Source organism: Loxodonta africana, chromosome 13 (genome assembly GCF_030014295.1).
Source record: "Loxodonta africana isolate mLoxAfr1 chromosome 13, mLoxAfr1.hap2, whole genome shotgun sequence".
NCBI classification, from domain to species: domain Eukaryota; kingdom Metazoa; phylum Chordata; class Mammalia; order Proboscidea; family Elephantidae; genus Loxodonta; species Loxodonta africana.
In genome coordinates this window covers 30,242,138-30,267,679 of record NC_087354.1, presented here as the reverse complement: position 1 = coordinate 30,267,679, position 25,542 = coordinate 30,242,138, and the positions used below count along the sequence as shown (strand labels likewise).

The 25,542-nt window shown below is 40.9% G+C and overlaps 1 protein-coding gene across 2 annotated transcripts in view; it reads left to right on the top strand.

Annotated features, from left to right (window-relative positions):
• Positions 1 to 25,542, top strand: part of AP3S2 (adaptor related protein complex 3 subunit sigma 2) — a 55,411-nt gene that overhangs the window by 15,607 nt on the left and 14,262 nt on the right. Inside the window, exon 4 of one of the 2 annotated variants that reach the window (XM_003413888.4) lies at positions 2,207 to 2,278. The exons of the other annotated variant lie outside the window; for it this stretch is intronic. Coding sequence (XP_003413936.1) covers positions 2,207 to 2,278 — 72 coding nt within the window. The remainder of the gene's footprint in view (positions 1 to 2,206; positions 2,279 to 25,542) is intronic. 2 annotated transcript variants of the gene reach the window in all.

Genomic DNA, 25,542 nt, shown 5'->3' with positions numbered 1-25,542 from the left:
GACCTAAGAAGCTTCTGGAGACCCGAGAGAGTTGTAACACTGAAGACGGTGAGAAGTGGAGGCAGAGAAGTGGTGGTGAGGCAGGAGACAGTGTGATGGGCTTCCTGGCTCACAGACCAAGAAAGCTGAATGCCTTTGTGCAGGAGGCTTGCTGATGGTCTCCGGGCACTTGGTGGAGCTAGAGTTGAGCACCTTCAGGCCAAGGCTTGTCTTGGAGTAGGGTGCCTAAGGGCACTTAACAGCAGAGCTAAAAGAGCTTTGTAACACTTTCCTGAGCAGGGCAGAGGCCCAGAGCCAGAGAGAAGCATGCCTACAGGTTCAACTGAGGAGAGGCTGTCCTGATAGAACAACTTACCTGAGTGTCCCTGAATCTGAATTGTAACCTGTTACTGCCCTAATAAACCCCGTAACTGTGAATATTGTATGAGTTCTGTGTGGCCATTGTAATGAATTATTGAACTCAGCAGAGACATAGAGAGTACCATGGAAGGTTGGTTAGTGTCAGAATTGATGAAAAGGGTGGGAGGCGGAGGTGTCTGACTTCCAACTCATAGAAATCAGCTTGGGCTATTGATATTGATTCTCCTTCCCCTTGTGAAGTTGGAAGAGGTCAGACACTGTCCCCACACGCCATTTTTACATCCTTGTTCTTCTCATACCCAGAATGTAAGCAGGATGAGAGCATGACTTGGTCACCATAGTATCCCCAGGGTAGAGTGGTACAGACCATGTAGTAATTGCTCACTAAGCATTCGTTGAATAAACATTTAATAAATACATAGTTGGACAGAGTTGTTACTCTTCATTTTGTTCCACTGTCTCTTTCTGCATTAGTTTCACGCTGTCTTGTGTATTCTTGTTTTAGTATAGGTTCGCATACCTAGTAGAGTCAGTCATCCCCCTTGGGTGCAGTTCCTTTCAATATATTCGCTGATATTTATAACCATTTATTCATCCATATACATTTTTGTTTTTAAATAATACTGTGCTTTCAGTGAAGGTTTACACAACAGCTTAGTTTCCAATTCAACAATTTCTACACAATTTGTTCTCATTGCCTACATGCTTACAGTTTGTGAACATTCTCATTTCTGTTGTGGTGGTTCTGTTTCATCCATATACATTCTTTTTTTTTGGCTTTTGAAAAAGAAATTTATTCCCTCATGGTAAAGAAGGCTAAAAGTCCAAATTCAGGGCGTCAGCTCCAGGGGAAGTTGTTCTCTCTCTGTTGGCCTTTTCATCAACATTCCCCCGGACTAGGAGCTTCTCTGCACAGGGACCCTGGGTCCAAAGGACTCGCTATGCTCCCAGCACTCCTTTCTTGGTGGTATGAGGTCCCCCGTCTTTGCTTGCTTCCCTTTCCTTTTTTTTTTTTATAACTTTTATTAAGCTTCAAGTGAACGTTTACAAATCCAATCAGTCTGTCACATATAAGTTTACATACATCTCACTCCCTACTCCCACTTGCTCTCCCCCTCTTGAGTCAGCCCTTTCAGTCTCTCCTTTCTTGACAATTTTGCTGGCTTCCCTCTCTCTGTATCCTCCCATCCCCCCTCCAGACAAGAGTTGCCAACACAATCTCAAGTGTCCACCTGATATAATTAGCTCACTCTTCATCAGCGTCTCTCTCCCACCCGCTGACCAGTCCCTTTCATGTCTGATGAGTTGTCTTCGGGGATGGTTCCTGTCCTGTGCCCACAGAAGGTCTGGGGACCATGGCCACCGGGATTCCTCTAGTCTCAGTCAGACCATTAAGTTTGGTCTTTTTATGATAATTTGGGGTCTGTATCCCACTGATCTCCTGCTCCCTCAGGGGTCTCCATATACATTCTTAATTCTGTAAAGTTCTCAAAAGCCACTGTCGAATTTATAATTAGAAGTGGATTAAAGTCATATATTAAATATTTTTATGTTAACTAGCATCTTATAAAGAAGAAAGAAAGCCATATGTATCTGCTGGTTATATTGCTGTACTAAAATCTAGGCTTTCCTATCCTAGAAACTTTGTCATCACAAATTGGGATAAATAGGGTGATCATTGGAGACAAAAGGTACTTTTTTGGAGATTTATTATAAGGTAAATGATCATGATTGCCATCTTCATTTTCTTTTTCTGTTTTGCCCTCTTCATTTTCAGATGTGACATCCATGAAGATGTGAATATGTTTCACTTTCTTTTCTTTATCTGTTTCTCTTTATTTCCTAGGTTTTTGTGGAGACCCTGGATAAGTGTTTCGAAAATGTTTGTGAATTGGATTTGATCTTCCATATGGATAAGGTATATTCTCTCCCAAACTAGGGTTAGCAGAAAACTAAGAGTCTAGGACTTCTTTAGCCACCTCTATACCTTCATGTTCTTTCTTTTCATTTTTGACTCTGTAAATAGTCAGAGAACCAATTCTATTTAGTAACTTAAGTTTAATGGTTTTTTGTAAAATCTGTTATCAGTTTTAACATGCACAATATTACTCCTGGACCTGTATCATGGTTCATCTATTTATAGGCAGACTTCTTGGCATAGGGCAGTCATGCCACTAGAATAACTGGCTTCTAGGTCAAAGATGAGACAAATAGTTTCAGGCTGATTATAAAATGAGTTTCCTAGGCATAGTTCAGTGACTGATGCTTTGGAGTAGTCATTACACAAGTGCTTTTTATTAGCTATTAAAATTAATTTTTTTCCTAAAGAGTAATATACTAAGACATCAGTAACATAAATTGATATCAGGCAATATTCTGTAGGGAAGTAGACTGTTAAAATGGTCCAAAGTACGTGTTCTCGGATTTGTTTTGTTAGCACAGCCGTGACATGGCCTTTGTCCTCACATGCTAAATTAAACATGGAAAATAACCAGTACGGGGCTGTGGACTGCTAAGTTTATTTTATCTGATTGTTCACTGTGCCGTTCACTGGTGGGGACGTGTACATCTTAGGTTTGCTTGGTCCTAGTCTTTTGTTCACCTGATGGTTGTCACTGTGACCCATGTATCCTTGAAGGGAGATAGGGTTTTTAGGAAACTTCTACTTATTGCTAAGCCATGATCCTGTATTAATGCTGCATCATCATGAGCTAGGTGTTTTTAGATGCATCGTTGCTAGCATTGTCATCTAGAGAACTTTCTTGTCATTTTCCAGTAGGGTGTTCAGTATTGGTTAACTCTATCACAGTTCTCAAATGGCACTTTCTGGGCTAATGCAGTGAGTGCATTTTTTTTTTTTTTTTAACATTTCATTGTGGTTTAGGTGAAAGTTTACAGAGAAAGTTAATTTCCCAATCAACAATTTGTATGCAGCTTGTTTCATGACATTGGTTGCAAACCCCTGAATGTGTCAGCATTCACCGCTCTTCCTCCCTGGGTTCCCTATGTCCATTCGCCTAGTTTTCCTGCCCCTACCTTCCTTTCAAACTTTGCTTTTGGGCAAATGCTGCCTGTTAGGTCTCGTATAGTTGACTGTTCTGAGGCATACATTCCTCACCTGTGTTATTTTTCATTTTATAGGTCTGTCTTGTGTTTCGTTCTGTTGTATGTAGGGTTGCTATGAGTCGGAACTGACCTGATAGCACCTAACAAACAACCTTGTATGCCTATCGTATAATCTCTGGGAGTGATTTTAGTTCGAAGTTTGAGGGGTATCTAAGGGGGTATCTAAGTCTTGGGGGTTCCACCATTCTTCAGGGTAAACTTTTTTTTTTAAACTGTGCTTTAAGTGAAAGTTTACAGCTCAACTTAGTTTCTCATACAAAAATTTATATACACATTGTTATGTGACCCTAGTTGCTCAAGGTGAACTTCTAGAATAAGTGAGTGATTTACACCCAGTCTTTCGTTTGTACTTCATCTGTTCCCTTCCTCAAGTCCTGTAGCCTGCTTTTTACTCCTACACAGAATTCACTGATAGTCTCCTAACCTCCAGATTTTCCGGCCATTACCTTCTTTACTGTTTCTGCAGTATTTCATATTGTTGGTCATTCTGTGGATCGATCCCTTCTTAATCCTCTTTCCCACCTTTGTTTCTGTGACAAAGAACTCTTGTGGTTTTTCTCCTGTGCCCTTCCCACCCACAGGAAGTTGTATTGTTGGTCGTCTGTCACCTCTCTCCTTTTCATTTCACACTACTCTTGTAGATATCATCTGTTTCTCTAAATTGAACCATCAGTTAGGTAGGTAATTTCCAAATGGTGATTCTAACTCTGATCTATGGCCTGAATCCTATTCGTATATATCCAGCTACCTAAAGACATTTCTTCCTAAATGTCATTCTAGCATCTTAATTGCTTCATGCCACTTCTTATCCAGACCTGGATTCAACGTGTGTCTCCCGAAAGGCATTTCTTCTTCCACCTTCACTTTTCCATTGGCCTTGCCACCATTCTCTGTGTCAAATCCTCTTTCTATGTCTCTCCCTTACCGTATACCATAATCTTGATTCTTCATCTAGTCTCTTTGAAGTCTATTTTTTCTTTTTCTATATTTCCTTCTATGGCCTTCTTCCTTGCCCCTGGTATCTAGTCAATTACTAACACCTGTTGCTACTTCCTTTAACGTCTCTCCCTATCTCTTAGATTCACCAATTATTAACATTTGGCATACCTGATTTTATATCTCTATATAGATATACTTTTTTTTCCTGGACCATTTGAGAGTTAATTGCAGACATCATGACTTTTCATCCCTAATACTTAAGTAGACATCTCCTAAGAACAAGGACATTCTCTTAAATAATATGTTGTGCATATTTCTTTAATTGTGTGCAACATAATTAGCATAAATGGGAAATTTAATGTTGATAAGTGCTATTCTCTAATACATAGTTCACATTCATACTTCCCCAGTTGTCCCAATAGTGTCCTTTGTATCTTTTTTTTAAATCCCAGTTCTAGCTATGAGTCCAGCGTTGCCTTTAGTTATGATGTCTCTTGATTTCAGTTGTCTCCTATTAGAAAAAGGTTATTTTCTAACCTTTTTCTCTCTTCCTTCTTGTTGTTCCCGCACACTGGAGTTAGATTAATTTTCCTGAATCACCCCTTAGACTAGCTGCTTCCTTGATCATAGACCTTTTCTGATTCCCCATGTCAATACTTGACCCCTTGACTAGGCATCCAAGGCTCTCCACAGTTTGTCCCTATCCTAACTTTTACCCTTTATTTACTATTACTTTCTTGCCAGATAGCTTCTGTGCCAGCCAGAGAAGACCAGTCTCACTCATTTTGTAATTCCTGCCACAGCACCTCTGAATTGCTTTTTCACATCTCTTCATAACTGAATCCTGCCCGTCATTCAAGTTCAGCTCAAATCCTACCACTCTAAAGCTTTTCCTCATCACCCTAGCCTGTTGTGGTCTCTTTGGACCGTGTTGTACTGTTGTTAGGTGCCATTGAGTTGGTTTCGACTCATAGAACCCTATGCGTAACAGAACGAAACATTGCACAGTCCTGCGCCATCCTCACAGTAGTTGCTATGTTTGAGCCCGTTGTAGCCACTGTGTTAGTCCATCTCATTAAGCATCTTCTTTTTCACTGACCTTCCACCTTACCAGGCATGATGTTCTTCCTGATAACATGTCCAAAGTACATGAGGCAAAGCTTTACCATCCTCGCTTCTAAGGAACATTCTGACTGTACTTCTTGCAAAACAATATGGACCATGTATAGTATCATTTCTACCCTTCTGTGACCTTAGCTTACATAAACTTGTATGTTTTCCCTACTTTATTAGACCGTCCTTATCTCTGTGTTTCCCCTTGTCTTGTGCAGTACCTTTTACCCAGTGGAGTAGTCTTTAGATGAGCATCACTAAGGAGTTCCCAGGTCTCTAGCTTCATAAGGTTGTTTATGATTTAACCTGTTGCAGGCTGGAGTAAGTTCTGATTTCATAGTCTCTGGGGTAGTCCTCAACATTCCAGGCTGTTCCATTTGGAGATACCTTGCCTGGCACAGTTGGTTTCCTTTTGCTTTCAGAAATGCCCAAATACAACTCAGTGTCATGACTGAGTTGGATGTTGATCTTAATGAAAGTGAATTAAGTTTGTTAAAAGAAAACCACGTGAGTGGCCTAATATTCTGATCCACCAGTGTCTCAACAGCAAACTAGATTTGGAATTTAGTTGGACTTTTCAATTGGTCCTCACGCTTAGAGCTCATTACTATATCAAGGGAGTTTATCCAGCCTTTTTATAGATTTCACTTTGCAATGATCTATCTCAGGAGAGTTGGAACACATGCTTCTGGACAGGGCTGAGCCCAAGAAAACCTCATAGTATGAAATTTTAAATCCATGCTAAGTATAGGCTGCCGAAATCAAAATGCTGAAGGTTCAAAATTGAAATGAATTGGTGAGCCTTAAGGTGAAAGGATTGTAAACGGTAATAATACACGATTTGTCATATGTCCTTCCTAGGAACAGAGCTCGTGATAACAAAGCTCATTAATGCCCTCCACACATTACTGAGGATAAGACGGATACTCTGATTGCTAGTCTCCAGGAGGAAGCAGTGATGGACAATATTTTGTGTGGTTTTTGGTGAGGAGGAAAAGGAAGGAGGAGGTATTTTGGCCTTGAGGACTAAGACAGACTCTATTTGAGTTACAGTTCTTATGAAAGGTGCTAGTTGGCATATCTGACCATCGCTGATCCCCCCGTTTCTCTGTTTAAATGTGCCTAAGAGAGAAAAGGGGAGCTGAGGCCAGCTTTTTGTGTCCCATTGCCTCTTGAGCCTTCTGCTGATACTCGAGGGTTAAGAGTTTTATGGCAGAAGATTTTTCAGAGGCCAGAATTTTATTCCCCTAGAACAACTGATGGATACTAGCAATAATGTTCTCTTAGATTTCTAAGATCTCTATAGTTTAAAAAGAAAAAAGGAAGAAAGAAAGCTAAGTGTCTTGGGCTACGTTCTTTAGAGAAGCAAAGCCAGCGAAGCGTATGTGTACGTATATATACCGAACCGAACCCACTGCTGTCAAGTCGATTGCGACTCATAGCGACCCTATAAGGCAGAGTAGAACTGCCCCATAGAGTTTACAAGTAGCGCCTGGCAGATTCGAACTGCGGACCTTTTGGTTAGCAGCCGTAGCACTTAACCACTATGCCACCAGGGTTTCATATGTGTATATAGACAGAGATTTATCTCAAGGAAATGGTTCATGCAGTTGTAGAAGCTGGCAAGTCCCAAGTCCGTGGGTCAGTTTTCAGACTGGAGGCTTTTTCTGACTCATGTAGCTGGAGGGGGTGATGAACCCAAGATCAACACGTCAGATAGCAGGCTGCTGGCTCATGGGCTGCGGCAGCTGACAAATCCAAGATCGGCAGGTAAGATGGCAAGCTGCTGGCTCACAGGCTGTGGAGGCCAATGAATTCCAAGATCAGCAGGAGGTGCAACAGGCTGCTGGCTCAAGTCCCAAGAACCGCTGGTCAGATGATGACAAGCTGGATGATGTGGGATCCAGAGCAAGAGAGCCAGCTTTGTCAGAATGTATATATATATATTGACTGCAGGTCATACCACCAAGGAAACAGCCCTTACAACTGATTGGCTGATCACATCATGGGAGATGACTCTACCCTTACATAACTGCCAAACTCCTGAGAATCATGCCCAGCCAAATTGATGTGCAACCTTAACCATTACACTAAGATGGCTCCAAACTTCACAGTACACACTCTGAGTTTTCTTGATTGAGCTTTCCCTTGCCTCCAATGCACAATTTTATTGATTGCCTGCCATCCAATTACAAATTACAGAGATCCATTTTGGTTTGTTTAATCTTTCCTTATTGCTGGTTGAGGGCATTAGGATAACACTGTACACAAAATAGCGAAATTGACTATTAGAGTTATCTGTTTGCTGTCCAGCCTCTTAAATAAAACCTAGTGTTTGCCAAGATTGTTATCCATAAGCAAAGCTAATTATTGCCAGTGGCATTACTTTGATGGGTTACAGATGAAACAAGTTGTATATCACTTTGGTTACTGATTTGTAGCTGTCCTAGCAGACTTGAATTGAGATTCTACTGTTCTTGCTGTTATCCCTCATGCTGCTGAGGAGGAGGGGCCCAGCCTAAGTTATGAAGCAGAATGTGTGATCCCTGAGAACCCTTCCTATGCCAGGCTTGATGTCTGTTATCAGTTGTCTTAGGCTGGGTTTTCTAAAGAAGCAAAACCAGTGAAGCACAGAGAGAGATTTATCTCAGGGAAATGGCTTGTGTGGTTGTAGAGGCTGGTAAGTCCCATGTCCATGGGTCAGGCATCAGGCTGGAGGCTTCTAACTCATGTAGCTGCAGGGGCTGATGAACCCAAGATCGGCAGGTAAGATAGCAGGCAGCTGGCTCGAGTCCTAAGAACTGGAGGTCAGATGATGACGAGCCAGATGCAGGATCCAGAGCAGTCAAGCAAGCTTTGCCAGAATGCCCATATGTGTATTGGATGTCGGCCCTACCTCCAAGGAAACCCGCCTTAAAACTGATTGGCTGATCACATAGATCATATCATGGAGGATGATACATCATTACATGATTGCCAAAGTACATCATTACGTAACTGCCAAACCACTGAGAATCATGGCCCAGCCAAGGTGACATACAGCCTTAACCATCACATGAGTCAACATAGGTTAGGTAGTATATATATTTTTTTATATATATAGCTCCCAAATCCCAATGGCTTACAACAACAAGGTTTATTTCTCACCCATGCTACATGCAGCTGTGGGTTGGCAAGGTGTCTTCACTCACTGTAGTCCCTCAGGGATCCACTCTGAAATCGTCCTCGACATGTGCTTTTTCCTGGGCTCTTATAGTGGTATCCCCCATTCTGCTTACATTTCATTGGTCAAAGCAATGTAGGGGCTAGGGAAGTGCAGCCCTACCAAGTGCCAGAGTGGGGAGAATCTGAACTATTTTTTAATATTACTGATGACTGCCACAGTTTTTTCGTTTCCTTTCTTAGAGGAAAAGCTGATACTGTGCTTCAGTATCATCATTACAGAAAGGACTCTAGAAATTTTAATATCAGAAAAATAGAAAATGTTCTTACGAGAAAGAAACATGGTTGAATCTGAGGAGAAGGCATCTTGTGTAGCAGCTTTTCAGTTTTTCTAACAAAATATTTTGTGTTTCTATCTCACACACTTCCCAGATGAATTCAATATGACTTAAGAAATTAAAATTTCCTCACAGAACAACTGACTTGCATCTCTGGAAGACAGAGGCCTCTCCTTAATAGAGCTTTCTCAAATCATCTGTCCTTACTTTGCCTCTCTTGACTTTGGTGTTTTTTTTTTTGTCTTTTCCTCTAATTATCAGACAAATAACAAACATTGATTAAGCATTCACTATGAGAACATTGTGCTAGATATCATGGGAATACTAAGATATAAAAGACAAATTTCCTGCCCTCAACTAGAAAGATGAGTCTCGTAGAGACAAGATCACAAAGAGACATTCCTTGGTCTTTTGGAGAAAGCAACATTTTTGGAACAGGTGCTGTAACTTGAATTTAATTATTCAGTAAGAATGTTGTCATTAGGGAGCGCTGATCATGCACCACACCTCACAGAAGTGATCACAGGCATTGCACTTAGTCACACATATATTGCCTGTCAGCATATTGCATTTCATAAAGCTAAAGTGTATATAAATTATTTGTCCAGGCTAATACAGTACCTAATCACATGCTCTTTTATTTAATATTTGATTAGAGTTAGAGAAAGAAGGATGGAACTGTGAAGAAATAGCTGAGGCTAGGCTGTGATAGGTTGTTGTTTGTTTTTGTTAGGCTGTGTTAGGCTGTGATATGGAGGTGGACAGGGCAGATGGTGGCCCATGGTGCAGCTTTTGGCTGAGGGTCTGGGGTCCTAGATCCAGGAGCACGGCAGGCAGCCCACTGACTGAGTGCTGTGGCCTGTGTGATGCCCTCGAGATGTGCTGAGGGTGACAACATAGGCAGGACTGGCTAAGCATCACAGCTGTGGTTTGCCCTATGTCAAGACAGCTGGGGAAGAAACCACTAGCCATTAGAAGATCAACGAGGGCCAGTAGAGAAATCATCAAGGGGCGGGGTAGTCATGGAATGGGAAATTAATGTTGATTAAGTAGCTGCCAAGTGCCAAGATTTCCGCTAGGTACTTTGTTCCCAGCAATCTTTTATAAGGTAGATGATATCCCTGTGTAAGGTGAAGAAACTGAAACTTAGGCTAAATTGCCTGCATCTTTAAAACCCATGTTCTTTCTGCTGAACCACAGAATTTGATGATTTTAAAGCATGCATAGTATGATAGTGTCTTAGTTACCTAGTGCTCTTAGAAATAGCACAAGTGGGTGGTGTTAACAGAACAGAAATTTATTTTCTCATAGTTTAGGAGACTAAGGCTGAATTTAGGGCACCAGGTCTAGAGGAAGTGCTCTCTCTGATGGCTCTGGAGGAAGGTCCTTGTTCTTTGGTTCCTTGGTCTTCATGTGGCTTGGCATCTGTATTCCTCCATCTCTGTGTCCTTGCTTAATCTTCCTTTTATACGGAAGCCTGTGAGAACTGGAACTTGACGGAACTGCCTTGTTTTTCCAGGTCTCGCAAGTTTCCTGACTTTGACTGGGTGCAGTCTTAGCACTTTTCTATTGCTCTATTAGTAGAAAATAGGAGTTTCCCTTCTCTGATAGGTTTCTGCCTTACATGAGTTCTGACTTTCTCGGGTTTATTGTGTCCCAAAAGAGATTGACTCAGGATACACCCTACGATAATACTGTTTCTCGATATGACAAAGAAAACCCATTACCAGAGGAGATTATAACCATAGGTATAGGAGTTAGGATTTACAGTGCATATTTTTGGGGAACACGGTTCAGTCCATAACATAATTATAGAATTTGCCAGTTTCCATTTCCAAAATCAGAATTCTAGGAGAAGAAACAGGAACAAAGGCTTAAAGTATGAGGGTGAGGTATGTGTGAATGTTGGGGGTGAGGGCCACAGAGGATTTGGAACTATGCATGAACTCCTCTTGCTGGCCAAAGGCTATCTCTGGAGGTACTATTGGTGTTTTGGGCAGTATAATTTTTCATGGGGTTGCTGGTATTTAGCATCCGTGGCCTCTTAAACGCCAGTAGATGTATAAGGGCAGGGCCCTAAAAACCCTATTGCTGTCGAGTCGGTTCAGACTCATAGGGTTGCTGTGAGTTAGAATCCACTTGATAGGGTTTTTTAGGGCCCTGCCTTATACATTTCCAAATGCCCTTGGGGAGAGAGTGATATTATCATAAGAGCTCTGGAATAGGGTGTATGTATCAGATTAGTAGAAGGGAAGTTTGAAAAAGTAGGTGATGATCAGATTGTGGAAGGCCTTGTCCTCTGTGTTGCTAAATCACATGGACACTTTCCAGCCCTCTTCCCACCAAGCAGTTTTGACACTTCTTTATTCTTAAAGCAGTATTTGTTCCTCTTCTCTTCTCTTTTTGATGCTCCTTTTGGGGAATATCATATAATCCCATGACTTCAGTTATCTATCTGATGGCGACTCCTAAATTGCCATCACTTAATTTTAAACTCACTGTGTCCAAAAACGGAGCCCTGGGGCACAACGGCTAAGAGCTCAGGCTGCTAACCAAAATGTCAGTAGTTCAAATCCACCAGCCACTCCTTGGAATCCCTGTGAGGCAGTTCTACTCTGTCCTATATGGTCACTGAGTCAGAATCGACTCGACAACAACTGATTTTTTTGGTTTATGTCCAAAACAGAATCTCCAGCTGCTTACATTTCCACTGACAATTTTGACCCACCCTTCAGGGAAGTAGATCTTCAAACCCCTTTGCAGACACTCTCCTCCATGATCATAGACTGACATACGTACACTTGTCTTGCTCCCCCAGCACCCCCTATGACTTTTGGCCATTGCATTTAACACAGTGTACTGTTTTTTTTAAATTGTGCTTCAAGTGAAAGTTTACAGTTCAAGTTAGTTTCTCATAAAAAAATTTATACACACATTGTTATAGGACCCTAGTTGCTCTCCTTTTAATGTGACAGCACATTCCTCCTTTTCACTTCAGATTTCCCATGTCCATTCAACCAGGTCCTGTCCCTTTTTGCCTTCTCATCTCGCCTCTGGACAGAAGCTGCCCTTTTAGTCTCATGTATCTACTTGAACTAAGAAGAAGGACTCTCTTCATGGGTATCATATTATGCCTTATAGTCCAGTCTAATCTTTGTCTGAAGAGTTGGCTTCAGGAGTGGTTTTAGTTCTGGGCTAACAGAGTCTTCCAGGGTCCATGTTTTTATTTTGATGGCTGGCTCTGCCGTTTATGAATTGTATGACTTGTGCCTCAGGTTCCTTATGTGAAAAGTGAGTAATGATAGCACTTAGTTTATATGGTAGATGTGAAGATTAAATATATGTAAAGTACTTAGAACAATGCCTGTATGTAATAAATATTTTTTTATTTTGTTTTCCCCACCAGATAGTATTATGAAGGTAAGGATCAGACGGTCTTATTCACCACTGTATTTCCAGTTATTAGCATAATGTCTGACATGTACCAGTTACTCAGTAAATATTTATTGAATTCATCTATTCATCTAGTATACTAGGTGCTGAGGAAATAGTTGATAAAACATTCCTGTCTTCATGAAGCTTACATCTAGTAGGAGGAGACAAAAATAAATATATTTTAAGTGGTAATAAGTCCAGGGGAGAAGATAAAGCAGGGTAAGGGGTGGGGAGATACCACTTGATATTTTATATAGGGAGGTCAGGTTCTCTGATAAGATGACATTTGAGAGAAACCTGAAGGAAGTAAGAAAAGTGGGATATGTGGCTCTCTGGAGAAGAACATTTCAGGTGGATGGAACAGCAAGTACAAAGACCTTGAGGCGAGAGAATGTTTGGTATGTTTGAGGAACAGCAGGGAAGCCAGTATGGCTGGATGGCAGTGAGCAAGGTAGGAAGTAAAAGGAGATGAGGTAGGGGTGGAGAAGAGGATCAGATAGGTCTGTCCTTGTAGTTCACTGTAAGAATGTTGCTTTCTCCTCTTCAGTGAGTGGATAACTGGATGAATTCTGGTACCATTGACAAAATGAAGCCAGGAGGAAAACCATTGCAAAGAATGAGAAGGAGTTCTATGTACTGATTTAGAAAGATTTCCAAGATATGTTGGAAAGTGAAAAAGCAAGACTCAGAACAGTGTGTATAGTGTGCTACTGTTATTGTGAATAAAAATTTCTATGAATTTTTTCTTCTGATAACACAAGAAACTGGCAAGAGTCACTGCCTCTGGCCAGAACTAGTTGACTGTGGGAACAGTAATGTGAGGGGAAGTTAACTCTTCACAAATAGTATACCATGTGCATATATTGCCTACTTATCTTATCTCCCTGGGTCTTTTAGGCCAAGTGCAGTGAAAAGTACGGGCAGCCCTCTCTTTCTGTAAACTTTATTGCCTAGCAAGGTAAACAACTAAATCTCTGCTGCCCTGAGGCAAAGTCTGAGCTTGAGGCCAGATAAATTGCCTACAAATTGTCCCTTCTCCCTAGCCTGGGAACTGCAGTGATTAATTTACAGGACCCCAAGTGGGGAGGGCCAAGGGAGTACGTGCACAGTAAAGATAATGGCCCAGCATATGCCTGAGGACACATTTTTGAGCCTGAAAGCAGATAGATCTGTGTGCTTGGTGAAACCAGTACACATTTACATTTTGGTCACTGTTAAATCCTTGTAATCTATCTCCTTATGACCTCAAGAATTAAGATTCACATTCTGCAGAGAACAGGTTGTTGAACCTGTTTCTAAAGTCAGCCAGGTCTCTCCCATGAGGCATTTTCAACAGGTTATGGCACAGGGATACCCAGGCCCAGTCTGTGGTTTAACTACTGGTGGTTTACTGGAAAAGCCTGGAGCCGTGGTGTGCTTTCTTTTTTTTTTCCCAGGCACTACATAAATGCCTCCCTTTGTAGCTTAAGAATTCACATATCTGAATTTACCCTTTAAGTATCTTGTTTAATTTTGGTTATAGAAGTCTCAGGGAAGAAGTGGAAGATTCCCTGCTGACTGGACCGGAGACCTTGGGCCTTAAGACTGCTGCTCCTCTTCCTACCCACAGAACAAGTGAATGGGCACGTTTCCCACAGCTCTGTCTCTGGCAGCCTGCTTCCTCTTCTCTTTATGCATTCACCCTTGAATGCTCATCAGCTTTGATATAGATGGGTCACAAATCTACATCTCATTCTGACCCAAGCTAAAGGCTTGTGTTTCCAGTAGTACACAGCACCTCTTCATCTGGATGACCTGCCATCACTTCACACTTAGTGTACCCATTTTCTCCTCCCTCCTACACCTTCTTTCCTACCTACCCCTTCATTCACTTACCCCCTCACCCATCTTCTCTTCTCACCTTTCATATTTCTGTCAGCGATACCGTCTTCAAGGCATGAGATCTCAGGAATGCCTACTTTCTATTTCCAAGCAGTCACCATATGGTATCACTTTTTTCAATATTCCTTCAAGTCCACCTCTTTCTTTTCTTTTGTTTTTCTTCCCATCACCTGAATCCAGGCACCTAACTCATCAGCTCTAGGTGACCGCAGCAGCTATCTCCAGCCTGTCCCTTAGACTCTCCCACAGTGATCTAATCTTCCATAGAAAACCACATTTCTTCACTTTGGCCTCCAGGGATCTCTGAAATGTGGGCCCTCTCAGCCTTGAGGCTGTCTGGGCTGGAACATAGACCCCTCATGCCCATCAAACTGGTCTTCCATATATACCATGCCAGTTCCCACCTGTTTGCCTTTGCCCATGCTGCTTCTGCACCCTGAAAGGCCTTCCCCTTCCCCTGTCAAGCTCTCCAGACTTCAAGGCACAACTGAAGTCTTACACCCAAAAAAGCCAAACCCATTGCCGTCGAGTCGATTCTGACTCATAACCGAAGTCTTACCTTTGATAAAACCTCCTCTGAACTGTAGTGTTGTAGTTCTCCAAACTATTTGTCTTCTTGATTGTATGTTAATGTTTTTAGTTTTTAATTGCCTCCTGTAGATTGTAAACTCCTTTGGAATGGTGTGTCAGTATGTAATATTTTGTTGGTTATCCAGACAGTACAAGGCACTCAAAAATAGTTGATTGGTTGGTATATAATGTCTAACTCAGCGCTTTTTTTAATTTTCATATTACTTATATCTATAATAACTGATTAGCACAGCTAAAGGCCTGTTTTCAAAAGGCAGATTCTAAGTAGACTTTGAATTTTAAGGATTACGACCTCGCTAGTTTCTGGGTGGGACTCTGTCAGCTTTCCCTTTGCTCCCTTGGGGTGATAATCTCTGGGTGGCTCAGGTGGAGCCCTTTGTTCATCTGAGTTCTGTCAATGTTTGACATGGCTTTGTGGGCTTCTGGCTTCCCCAGGTTCTATCTGTGTGATTTAGGCAACGCTCTTAAAGACATCTTTGTGCCTCAGTTTTTTCAGTTGTAAAGTGGGGATGATATCACATTTCATTGATTCTTAGACTCATTTTTTAGTAACATTTTAACATCTCAAATCAAGATTTGTCTTACGGCCAATGGCGTGTCATAGTTTAATTGGCAATGTTTTTCCTTTTTAGTGGTACATAAAATAATGGTATATTTTACAATCAGTGGTCTTTTGGACTGACTGAAATACAGTAACATCTACCATTCACAGCTAATTTGAGAATTGGAGTTAGTAATTAGCTCGCTAAATGATGAACTTGTCTTATTTTTTTCCTACTGCTTCTCTACTTCCACTCCTACCTCAAATCTATTCTTTACACATATTATAAATGTGTTTCTGACTGTCTAACTTTCTTGTTTAAATTACTCAGTAGCTCCATACCCCCGAATGTAACCTCACGCCTTCCTTCCCCTTGCCTTCCTTGAAACCATATGAATGCTAAATGACACCGAGTGGTGGAGGGCAGTGTGTTATGTAAGTGAATTGTTGTGAGGTAGAAAAAAGATTGGAGACCACTGCCAAAAGGAGAAAACTGAGGTCCCTTAGCATGGCATGCAAAGACCCCCATAATCTCTCCCAGCCCATCTCTCTTGCCTCACCTCTTGCCATTTTCTGCTTTGAACTTTGTGCTCCAACAGCACTGAACTATTTGTATAACTTGTCTTTAGGGATGTTGTAGCTTTGACCTAGCATGTAAAGGGCTAGCGAGAGTGGAGCAGGGCCCCAGGGCTTTAGAAGAAACAAGGAACTCGGGGAGTGGAGATCATCTCCTTAGAAACAGGTTGGAGGATTTAGGTATGGCATTTGGACATTTTTCTTTTTTCTATTTGCTGTGCTTTAGGTGAAAGTTTACAGAGCAAATTAGTTTCTCGTTCAACAATTTACACGCATATTTTTTGTGACATTGGTTACAGTTCCCACCATCTGGCCTTTTTTCTTGATGGTCAAATAAGTTGTGCTTTACTTGTTAGATGACCTGTTGTTTGGTCTTCTTCGGCAGAGAGGCAGAATCCTGGCACTGAAGGCAGGGACATATTCTTTGTTGCTCCAGAAGACACAGGTAGAACCAGTGGATGGGAATGGTTAGATGCACACTGTAGTTAAGAACTTTCTGACAGTCACTGTTGCTCAACAGTAGTGAGCTTGCTCACCCAGGTGAAGGATCTACTCTGTCTTCAGAGTCAAAAATGGATTCCTGCATTGGGAAGGAGGTTGTAACTAGCATTTATCAAGTACTTAGCTAGATGCTTTATGTTTATTTCCTGCATTATCGTTCTTCTTTATCCTTAGACTAGGCCCGAGAGGTAAGAACTACAGTTCTCTCCATTTTACAGATGAAGAAACTGGAATTTAGAGTTATGAAATCTCAGTTTCTCCAAGGTCACACAGTTAGTAAATGGCAGAGCCAGAAGTCAGACCCTCAGCTTTCTGATTCTGGAGCCTGCGCTCTCCAGCACTGTGCTGCACTGCACTCTCCCTTGTCCTCTCCTGCTTCAGTATCCTAAACATGGAAAGAAGTGTATTTGCATCATGTCTTGTTAACAAATAAGCAATAGAAAGAGGATAAAATTCAAGAGGACAAGGCCTGGATCTATACTTAGCATCTGAGAACAGTATTGGAAACAGGCAGAAGATGAGGGAAGATGAAATAGTACACTTACAAAAAAAAGTCCTTTTTGATAATTTTTTAAAAATTACTTCACAGAGAACACTAAATTGTGTATAACAGAGTGAAACACTGCCTGGTCCTGCGCGATCCTCACAGTCGTTGCTGTTTGAGCCCATCATGGCAGCTACTGTGTGAATCCATCGTGTTGAGGGTCTTCCTATTTTTTGCTGATGCTCTACTTTTCCAAGAGTGCTGTCCTTCTTCAGGGACTGGTGCCTCCTGATAACATGTCCAAAGTAAGTTAGACGAAGTCTCTCCATCCTCACTTCTAAGGAGCATTCTGGCAGTACTTCTTCCAAGACATATTTGTCCATTCTTTTGGCAGTCCATGTGGTTGTTAGGTGCCATTAAGTTGGTTCCAACTCATAGCAACTGTATGTACAACAGAATTGAACACTGCCCAGTCCTGTGCCATCCTCACAGTTGTTGCTATGCTTGAGCCCATTGTTGCAGCCACTGTGTCAGTCCATCTCATTGACGGTCTTCCACTTTTTGCTGACCCTCTACTTTACCAAGCATGATGTCCTTCTCCAGGGACTGATCCCTCCTGATAACATGTCCAAAGTATGTGAGACACGGTGTTGCCATCCTTGCTTCTAATGAGCATTCTGGTTGTACTTCTTCCAAGACAGATTTGTTCATTCTTTTGACAGTCCATGTCACTGTCTTCACCAACACCACAATTCAAAGGCATCAGTTCTCCTTCGGTCTTCTTATTCATTGTTCAGCTTTTGCATGCATATGAGGTGATTGAAAACATCATGACCTGGGTCAGGTGCACTTTAGTCCTCAAGGGGACATCTTTGCTTTTCAACACTTTAAAGAGGTTTTTTGCAGCCAATTTACCTAATGCAATGTGTCTTTTGATTTCTTGACTGCTGCTTCCCTGGGTGTTGATTCTGAATCCAAGTAAAATGAAATCCTTCACAACCTCAATCTTTTCTCCATTTATCATGATGTTCCTTATTGGTCCAGTTGTGAGGATTTTTGTTTTCTTTATATTGAGGTGTAATCCATACTGAAGGGTGTAGTCTTTGATCTTCATCAGTAAGTACATCAAGTCCTCTTCACTTTTAGCAAGCAAGATTGTGTCATCTACATAATGCAGGTTGTTAATGAGTCTTCCTCCAATCCTGATGCCCCATTCTTCTTCATATAGTCCAGCTTCTCAGATTAGTTGGTCAGTTTACAGACTGAATAGCTGTGGTGAAAGGATACAACCTTGATACACACCTTTCCTGACTTTAAACCGTGCAGTATCCCCTTGTTCTGTTTGAGCAACTGCCTCTTGATCCACCTTAAAGAGGATTTTTGTATCAGATTTGCCCGGTGCAGTACATCGTTTGATTTCTTGACTGCTGCTTCCATGGGTGTTGATTGTGGATCCAAGTAAAATGAAATCCTTTTATCTGTTTATCACAATGTTGCTTATTGGTCAAGTTGTGAAGATTTTTGTTTTCTTTATGTTGAGGTATAATCCATACTGAAGGCTGTAATCTTTGATCTTCATCAGTAATTTTTTAAAAAGTTAAAAGTATAAGGAAGTACATACGCAATGAGAACACTTTGTCATAGTCTGCTGTATCTCAAGAGTATGAAACATGAAGCCAATGAATGAGTAATCTTTTTATTTAAAAAAAAAAAAAGAAGAAGAACAATTAGTAGCACATGCAGAATAACTTTTTAATTCCTGGGCAATTTGTCATCCCTGTGTCTGGACGCCTTCTCATCCAATTGCCAGTTAGTTTGGACTTGCCCTCCTCTGAATTTCCATAGCATTTTGTACTTTGATTATGGTAATTCTTATCTTCTTTACTTGATTTTAAATCCCTTAGGACAGGATACAGGTCTTATCTTTATTTCCTCATTTCTTCTCAATGTTTTATGATATTGAGCGTAGTTTCAACTAGACATTGTTAGAGATCACTTTCTTTGGTGAAAATGATAGATGCCTTGACCCTAACTCATTGCCTTGCATGTCATAGTCCAGTGAGGTCACATTAGACACAGTTTTTACTTATACTTACCCAGCTCTAACCATTTTGCAAAAAGAATGAGAATAGAAATTGAAAATACAAGGTAAACCCTGTCCACAGTTCTACTTAGGTAGTGTATGTCTGGATTGAGTGTGGGATAGAAGATTTGAATCTGCTCTTCTTTGTGTCTACTCTCATGTGCCTCTCACAAGCATCTTGTGGTGTTTAGAGTGTTTCTAATGCTTAAAGATACCACACACATTTTTCGGTCTGCCTAGTCACTAAACAAGCCAGCTACTTCATCTGGCACTCAATTAAGAAGAAGAAAAAAAAAGAAGCAAAAAGCAATCTGTTCCATTGCCGGAGGAAAATTTAGCTGGGTTGGATTTAGTAGTCCTTGGTGACAGCACTGTACTGAACAGCATAGGTTTCCATCTCACTAAGGTGAGAGTCCACTAGATTCATTTGTTGTTCAAAGAGAAAAATAGAACTCCACGAAGCAAATTGCTTTCTTAGCCTGCTTTCTTTACTTAGCAGAGCTGCTTAGGACCAGACAACCCTGTGTGCCTGAGAGTTCCTGAGAGTATCTCTGCACCAAAGCACTGTCCATTAATTAATGTTAATGAGTACCAACAGAAAGGCTAAGTCATGTTGAGAATGTTCTGTTTTAGAAGTCATGGGAGTGTCTTTATGCAGTTTTGAACGTTTCCATTAAAATAGTTTAATAGTGATTTTCGATGGCACTGGGTAATGGGTAATAGTGATTTAATGTTTAACCCTTTCATGCACTATTTTGTGTTGCTGGGTAGAAAGTCAGCTTCTCAGTGGAACCAGGTATGCTTGGTACTTGTTTGTATGCTCCATATTGTGTGTTGTAGTTTTACCTACAAAGACACGCAACCAACAGTTGTTGAATCCAATTACCATATGTTCATTATTTAGGCAAGAGAGTTAAAAGGCAAGCCACAGTGAATGAGGACAGGCAGTCCTTAGTGTGTCTTAAGACACTGGGAAAACATTGGACTTCAGAATGAAAGTAGGAGTAAAAGAGAAGGCATATGTACCACGTCTCTGGAAGGAATTTTTATGTCTCCTTCTTCTTTTCATTTCTTCCTAAAATAAATAATATGGGAACTAGAGACTGACTCTGGGCTGTTACTCTCAAATGATTTTCTCCTCCCTTATCAGTGCTGAGTCCACTCATGTGTCCTCCCACCCTTTGGCCTGTTAAGAGCCACCACACCCTCTAGCACAGACGAGGAGATGATGCGTGGCTCATCCTGCAAGAGTCTCTTCCCACTTACTCTTTGGAGGCCTTTCCTGGGAACTGATGAAACAACCAAGCCATATAGGGGTAGAAAAAGTTAACCAGCTCAGCATTTTCTATAGTAGACTAAATCTCTTGTTAGTAATTAACAGTTCTTTTTTAAGCTTGAGTGTTGAAATAGCGGCATCCTCATGTTTCAGTACAAGCATAGTGACCATGCTCTTTTGTATTTGTTAGTGTTTTGTGTGTGTGTGTGTTCGGTGTGCTAACAGTTATTTTAACAGTGAGTATAAATATGAAGGAGCAGTGGGAGTGTGAGCCCTTGTCTTTTGTGATGCAACAGGCCTCTGTTCTCCTATGCAAAAACACCTGATGAGATATTGCTCTAGACTAGAGGATTCTGTGGGTATGATTGAGTTTAGGGTATGTCGTGTGCTAACTTGCCACTAGTGTCATATCTACGCTCCCTGCTGCCCGTGGAGTTCTGCTAATGGGTTCCTGCCATCTTCATACAGAACTGTAAATGCATTTTATTACAGAAACAGTATCATTCGTGATGCTTAGGTGTCGCTGCAGGGGTGCTCTGTGGTACCAAATATGGTAGCATTAGGGATTTAGTCAGCTTTTGTTAGCTGCTAGCCTGAGGACTTTAGTAATTGTATCTATGGAAGAATATATTGTAAGCTTAATACTTAAACTTTTGGAACATGGCCTATTTAAGGTTTAGGGCTAGCTTGTTTTTACTGGAGGACACAGTAATGTCCTGTTTATGCCTTCTTATTTATTATCTCCAGGCTCCTAATCAGTTTTATAATGATGGTCTCTGATGGCTTGGGCTCAGAACTTTCTTTGACCTTAATGAGAAACATAACCAAGGCTAGGACCCTTGAAGTTCCTAAAATCCTCTGTTTTTGGAGAGGGTTGTTGAAACAACTTGTCTCCACCTTCAGCAGTTCCAGAGTTAGGGGCCTGAGGAGCACCTGTATGCTTGAAGTGACAATTTTATTTTCGCTCTCAGACTCTGTCAGTCCTAACATGAAACTGTCAGGCTCATTTTAGTCGACTTTTATTTGTAGAGGTTAATTATGTGTCCCATAGAGTGCTTTTGTTAGTGCCAGAATGGGAGGCCACACCACCTCAAAAGACAAGCCTGTGTCTCCTCAGTTTTGGAACTTTTGAACCATATGAGCCTCTTTCTTTTTTTTTAAATTTTGTTGTTGTTGAGACTATATACAGCAAAACATACACCAATTCAACAATTTCTACATGTACCATTTGGTGACATTGATTACATTCTTCAAGTTGTGCAACCATTCTCACCCTTTTTTTCTGAGTTATTCCTCCCCAATTATCATAAAGTCACTGTCCCAAAGTTTCCTATCTAAGCTTTCAAATTCCTTTTGTCAGTTTGATCCCATATAGATAGATCTTAAAAGAGCTCAATGCTCAAGGGAGATATTCTCTACTAGTTAAGCTAAACTGTTACTTGGTTTTAAAAAGACTTCAATGGATATTTTTGGTTTAAGATTTAGAGATTATCTCAGGACAGTAGTTTCAGGGTTTTATCCAGCCTCCGTGGCTCCAGAAAGTCTGGAGTCAAAGTCCATGAAAATTTGAAACTTTGCTCTGCATTCACATCCCCCTGTTTTGGTCAGGATTCTTCTATAGAATCTTTGATCAAAATGTTCAGTAATGGTAGCCAGGCACCATCCAGTTCTTCTGGTCTCATGGCAAAGGGGGCATTTGTTCATGCAGGCAATTAGCCACACATTCCATTCCCTCCTCCTATTCCTGACTCTCCTTCTTCCTCTGTTGCTGTAGGCAAGACTGTTTCATTCCTTCAGCCAGCATTTTTGAAGTACTGCTGTCTACCAAGCACACTGCTAGGCACTCGGGGCCCAGAGACGAATTAAGACATAGAACCTGTCTCCAGGGAATTATGGCCAAGGAGAAGAGACAGACAAGTAAACAAATCTAACAGTATACAGAATTAAGTGCATCAGTAGAAACACATTCTAAGCACAGTGGCATCACTGAGAAGAGGGAGTATAACTCAATCTAGAGAGGTCCTTGGCCTTTCTTGAGTTTACTAGGCCCAAGATTTGAGTATTCAGCACTGCACAGCCCAAGAAAATATCTCTGATTTTTACAGAACTATTTAACGGGATCAACATGAAGAACGGCATAAGGGAGTAAAGGTTGGAATTAGCGAATCTTAGCAGGGTCAGCAGTACTACAAACCCTGTTCCAATCTGGAGAAGTGCCTTCGTTCCATCAAGAAGGCCCAGCAAGTTAGACAGTCATTTAACTCTCCTGATATCTTCTAGTCTTGTTCTCTCCCTTCCTGTGCATTTTTACAGTGCAGCTGCTGACCAGGCCTTTGTTGGCCATAGAACCTCTGATTCAAGCTCTTCAGACCAGGAGGGTCACACCTTCCGGGAGTCCCAAAGTTGTACCTAAGCACTGTTGAATCCTCAGCATACATCAGATTTGTTCTTTCTGTTTCGTCTGTTAGTAAGCTGGGTCACAGGAAAACTTCTTGGGGGGAAACTTCTAGGTGCCTGTCCTGATCTCGGAATGAGATGGAGAAGGTCTCAAACAGTAATGTATTGAAGGAAAACATTGTGGGACCAAATTGGATGTCCACTGGAACCAGTTAGCTCCAGCAGAAGGGAGGACAATGTAATAGCTTCCTAGAAAAGAAAAATGAAGGGAGACAGATGTGTAGAGAAGAGAGGCTTAATAGCAGGTTGGATTGTCTTCAGAAGAGTAGACATTTTGACTATTGTCATCATTTCTACTTTTAAACCATTCTAAGAGATTTCAAGAGAGAATTTTAAATAGGACATAACTATGAATGCTAGCTTTTACTCACCAGTGTTTGACCATGAAATTTGTGTATCTTAACCTTGGAAAAAACATGAGTTTCGACCCAGCATTTTGCCTGTTGAGATTTCAGATTAATCCCTCAAGTGTTTTCTCCATTGCCTTCTCCTATTGGTTTATTAGAATTATCTTAATAATCTTTACGTTCAGATGAAGCTCTTCCTGGTTGTGATTAGTCCTAGACCAAGTTACCATTAGATTTGCCAAGAACTAAGAAATCAAAGCACTTTTGTTGAAACTCTGTCAACAAACACCTCTTAATGAATTTTGACAGTGTCATTATTTTAAACAATTGCTAAATTAGCAGAAAGCTGTCAGCCATTGTTACTTGATACTTTATATTTGTTCTGTGTACACTGGGTTAGGCTGGGTTTTGGGCTCTCAAAGATCCTTATTTCTTTGCTTTTTTCTAGTGGTTTTTAATGTCATCTACATGACTCAGATTTCAAATCTCCTTTTCTCCCAGCCTCTCTTTTTAGTGTTGTCTGAAGTAGATTATACCTGGACTTTACTGGTATCCTCAACATCCACCCATCAGTCAATTCCTGTTTGTTTTAATGGAACTTTTCTTTTGTGACCTGACTGTACCCCTGGTTCTGTGGGCACATGAGGTTAGTATTGACCCTTGGCTGCCTTCTCCCCATACCCATGCTTGGCAACTTCTAGTTTTCTCAAGCCCTCCCTATCTCCACTCAGAAATTTTACCGGTCTTTCTTGGTCCACTTCATAATCAGTAGAAGAGGTCTTAACTGACTTGTGAAATTAACATGGGCAGCAGTAAGATGGTCCCCAGTTGCCCATGCTTTGCTCACTCACACCAGTTAAGTCAGTATTCTTACCAAGGATCAATTGTGATGTTTTCATATCTGTCTAGGCCAGTTATACTGGTATTGTAATTTGTAATTTAATTAAATAGTATTCAGATAAACTATGAGTGAGAAAAGAGAATTGCTGTTTCTTTGAAAACTAGGTTGAATACTTTAGAAAGGCAAGTTACTTAAAAAGGGAAATGAAGTTCATTTAGGTTTGGGCAAGATACAAAGAAAAAACTGGGAATGGGGGGGTCCTAAAAATCTAGAAGGATCCTGTACTTAGTGTGTCACCTGGGTCTGAGTTCTCCCTGCACTTCAGGGAAACTGGAAATTGTAGATGTTGCATTCTGGTTGAGTTTTATGCAAGAAAAATGACGTCAGACTCTAGTCAGCAGAAAAGGTCTTGCTGCCCGTTACATCAAAAGTTTGGTAGCTTGCAAGGTATTCTTTATAGCAAATCATGGTGGGTTTGGGCATTAGGGAAGAAGTCATAGTAACCATGTCTTTATTACTTGAGTTGTTAGTTTTAAATGACATCCATTGGCGCTCAGTTATTGAGGATAAGGGAATGTGCTGATTTCTTACTCTACCTCCCTCTTCCTTTCCACCTTCCCTTCCTAAGTTTTATTAGCTGTAGCATTTCTACGTTGTCAAGACATATAGCACTGAAGTTCTGTGGTCACCCAGTAGATTCAGTGCCCACCACCAGTCTTTCATTCTTCTTTTTGCCATATTTTTTCCAATTATCCCTTGGTTGGCAGAAGTTTTTCTTTTGTAGATTCCTCAGGAAAAACTCATGGGAACAACATTCCCTGTCCTATTATTCTTGATTGACCGTTGACTGAGTATAAAATCCTTGGGTCACAGTTTGTCTCCTTGAGAATTTTGTAGGTGTTGCTTTTTTTCCTGCTAACATTAAGTGTTACTTAAGTGGAAAATTTCAAGATTTTATCCCTCTTTAAAGTGTTTGATTTTTTTGCCTGGTTGCAGAAGTCCAGAAATCTTACCTAAAATGTGGATCTTGGCACCAACTGTCCTGGGTCTGTTTTCTGTGGGATATAATGTGCCATTTTAGCATGTAGATCACAGTACTTTTTTATTTCAGGAACATTCTTAAATTATATCTTGATGTAATCTTTATGAACTAATTCCCCATATTCTTTTCCATTGTTAGAGGTCTCTTTTATGCATGTTGTATCTCCTTTGCTGTCTTGTCTCATTTTCTTTCTAATCTTTTTAACGCTTCGTTTCGATTTCATTTTATTTGCTTTTTTTCATTATTCTTTGTTCCTTACTGTGTTTTTAAAGTCTCTCTTATCCCTTTTGCTCCATCCGGTTTCACCTTCATTTCTGGTTTTTTTTTTTTTTCTCGTCAGTCCTGATATCTGCTGGTATAGATCTCTTCTTCCTCTCTTCCTACCTCTCCCATTAGCTCTTGTACTTCTGCTTTGAGCTCTTGCTTCATAGAGACAACTGTTTCATTAA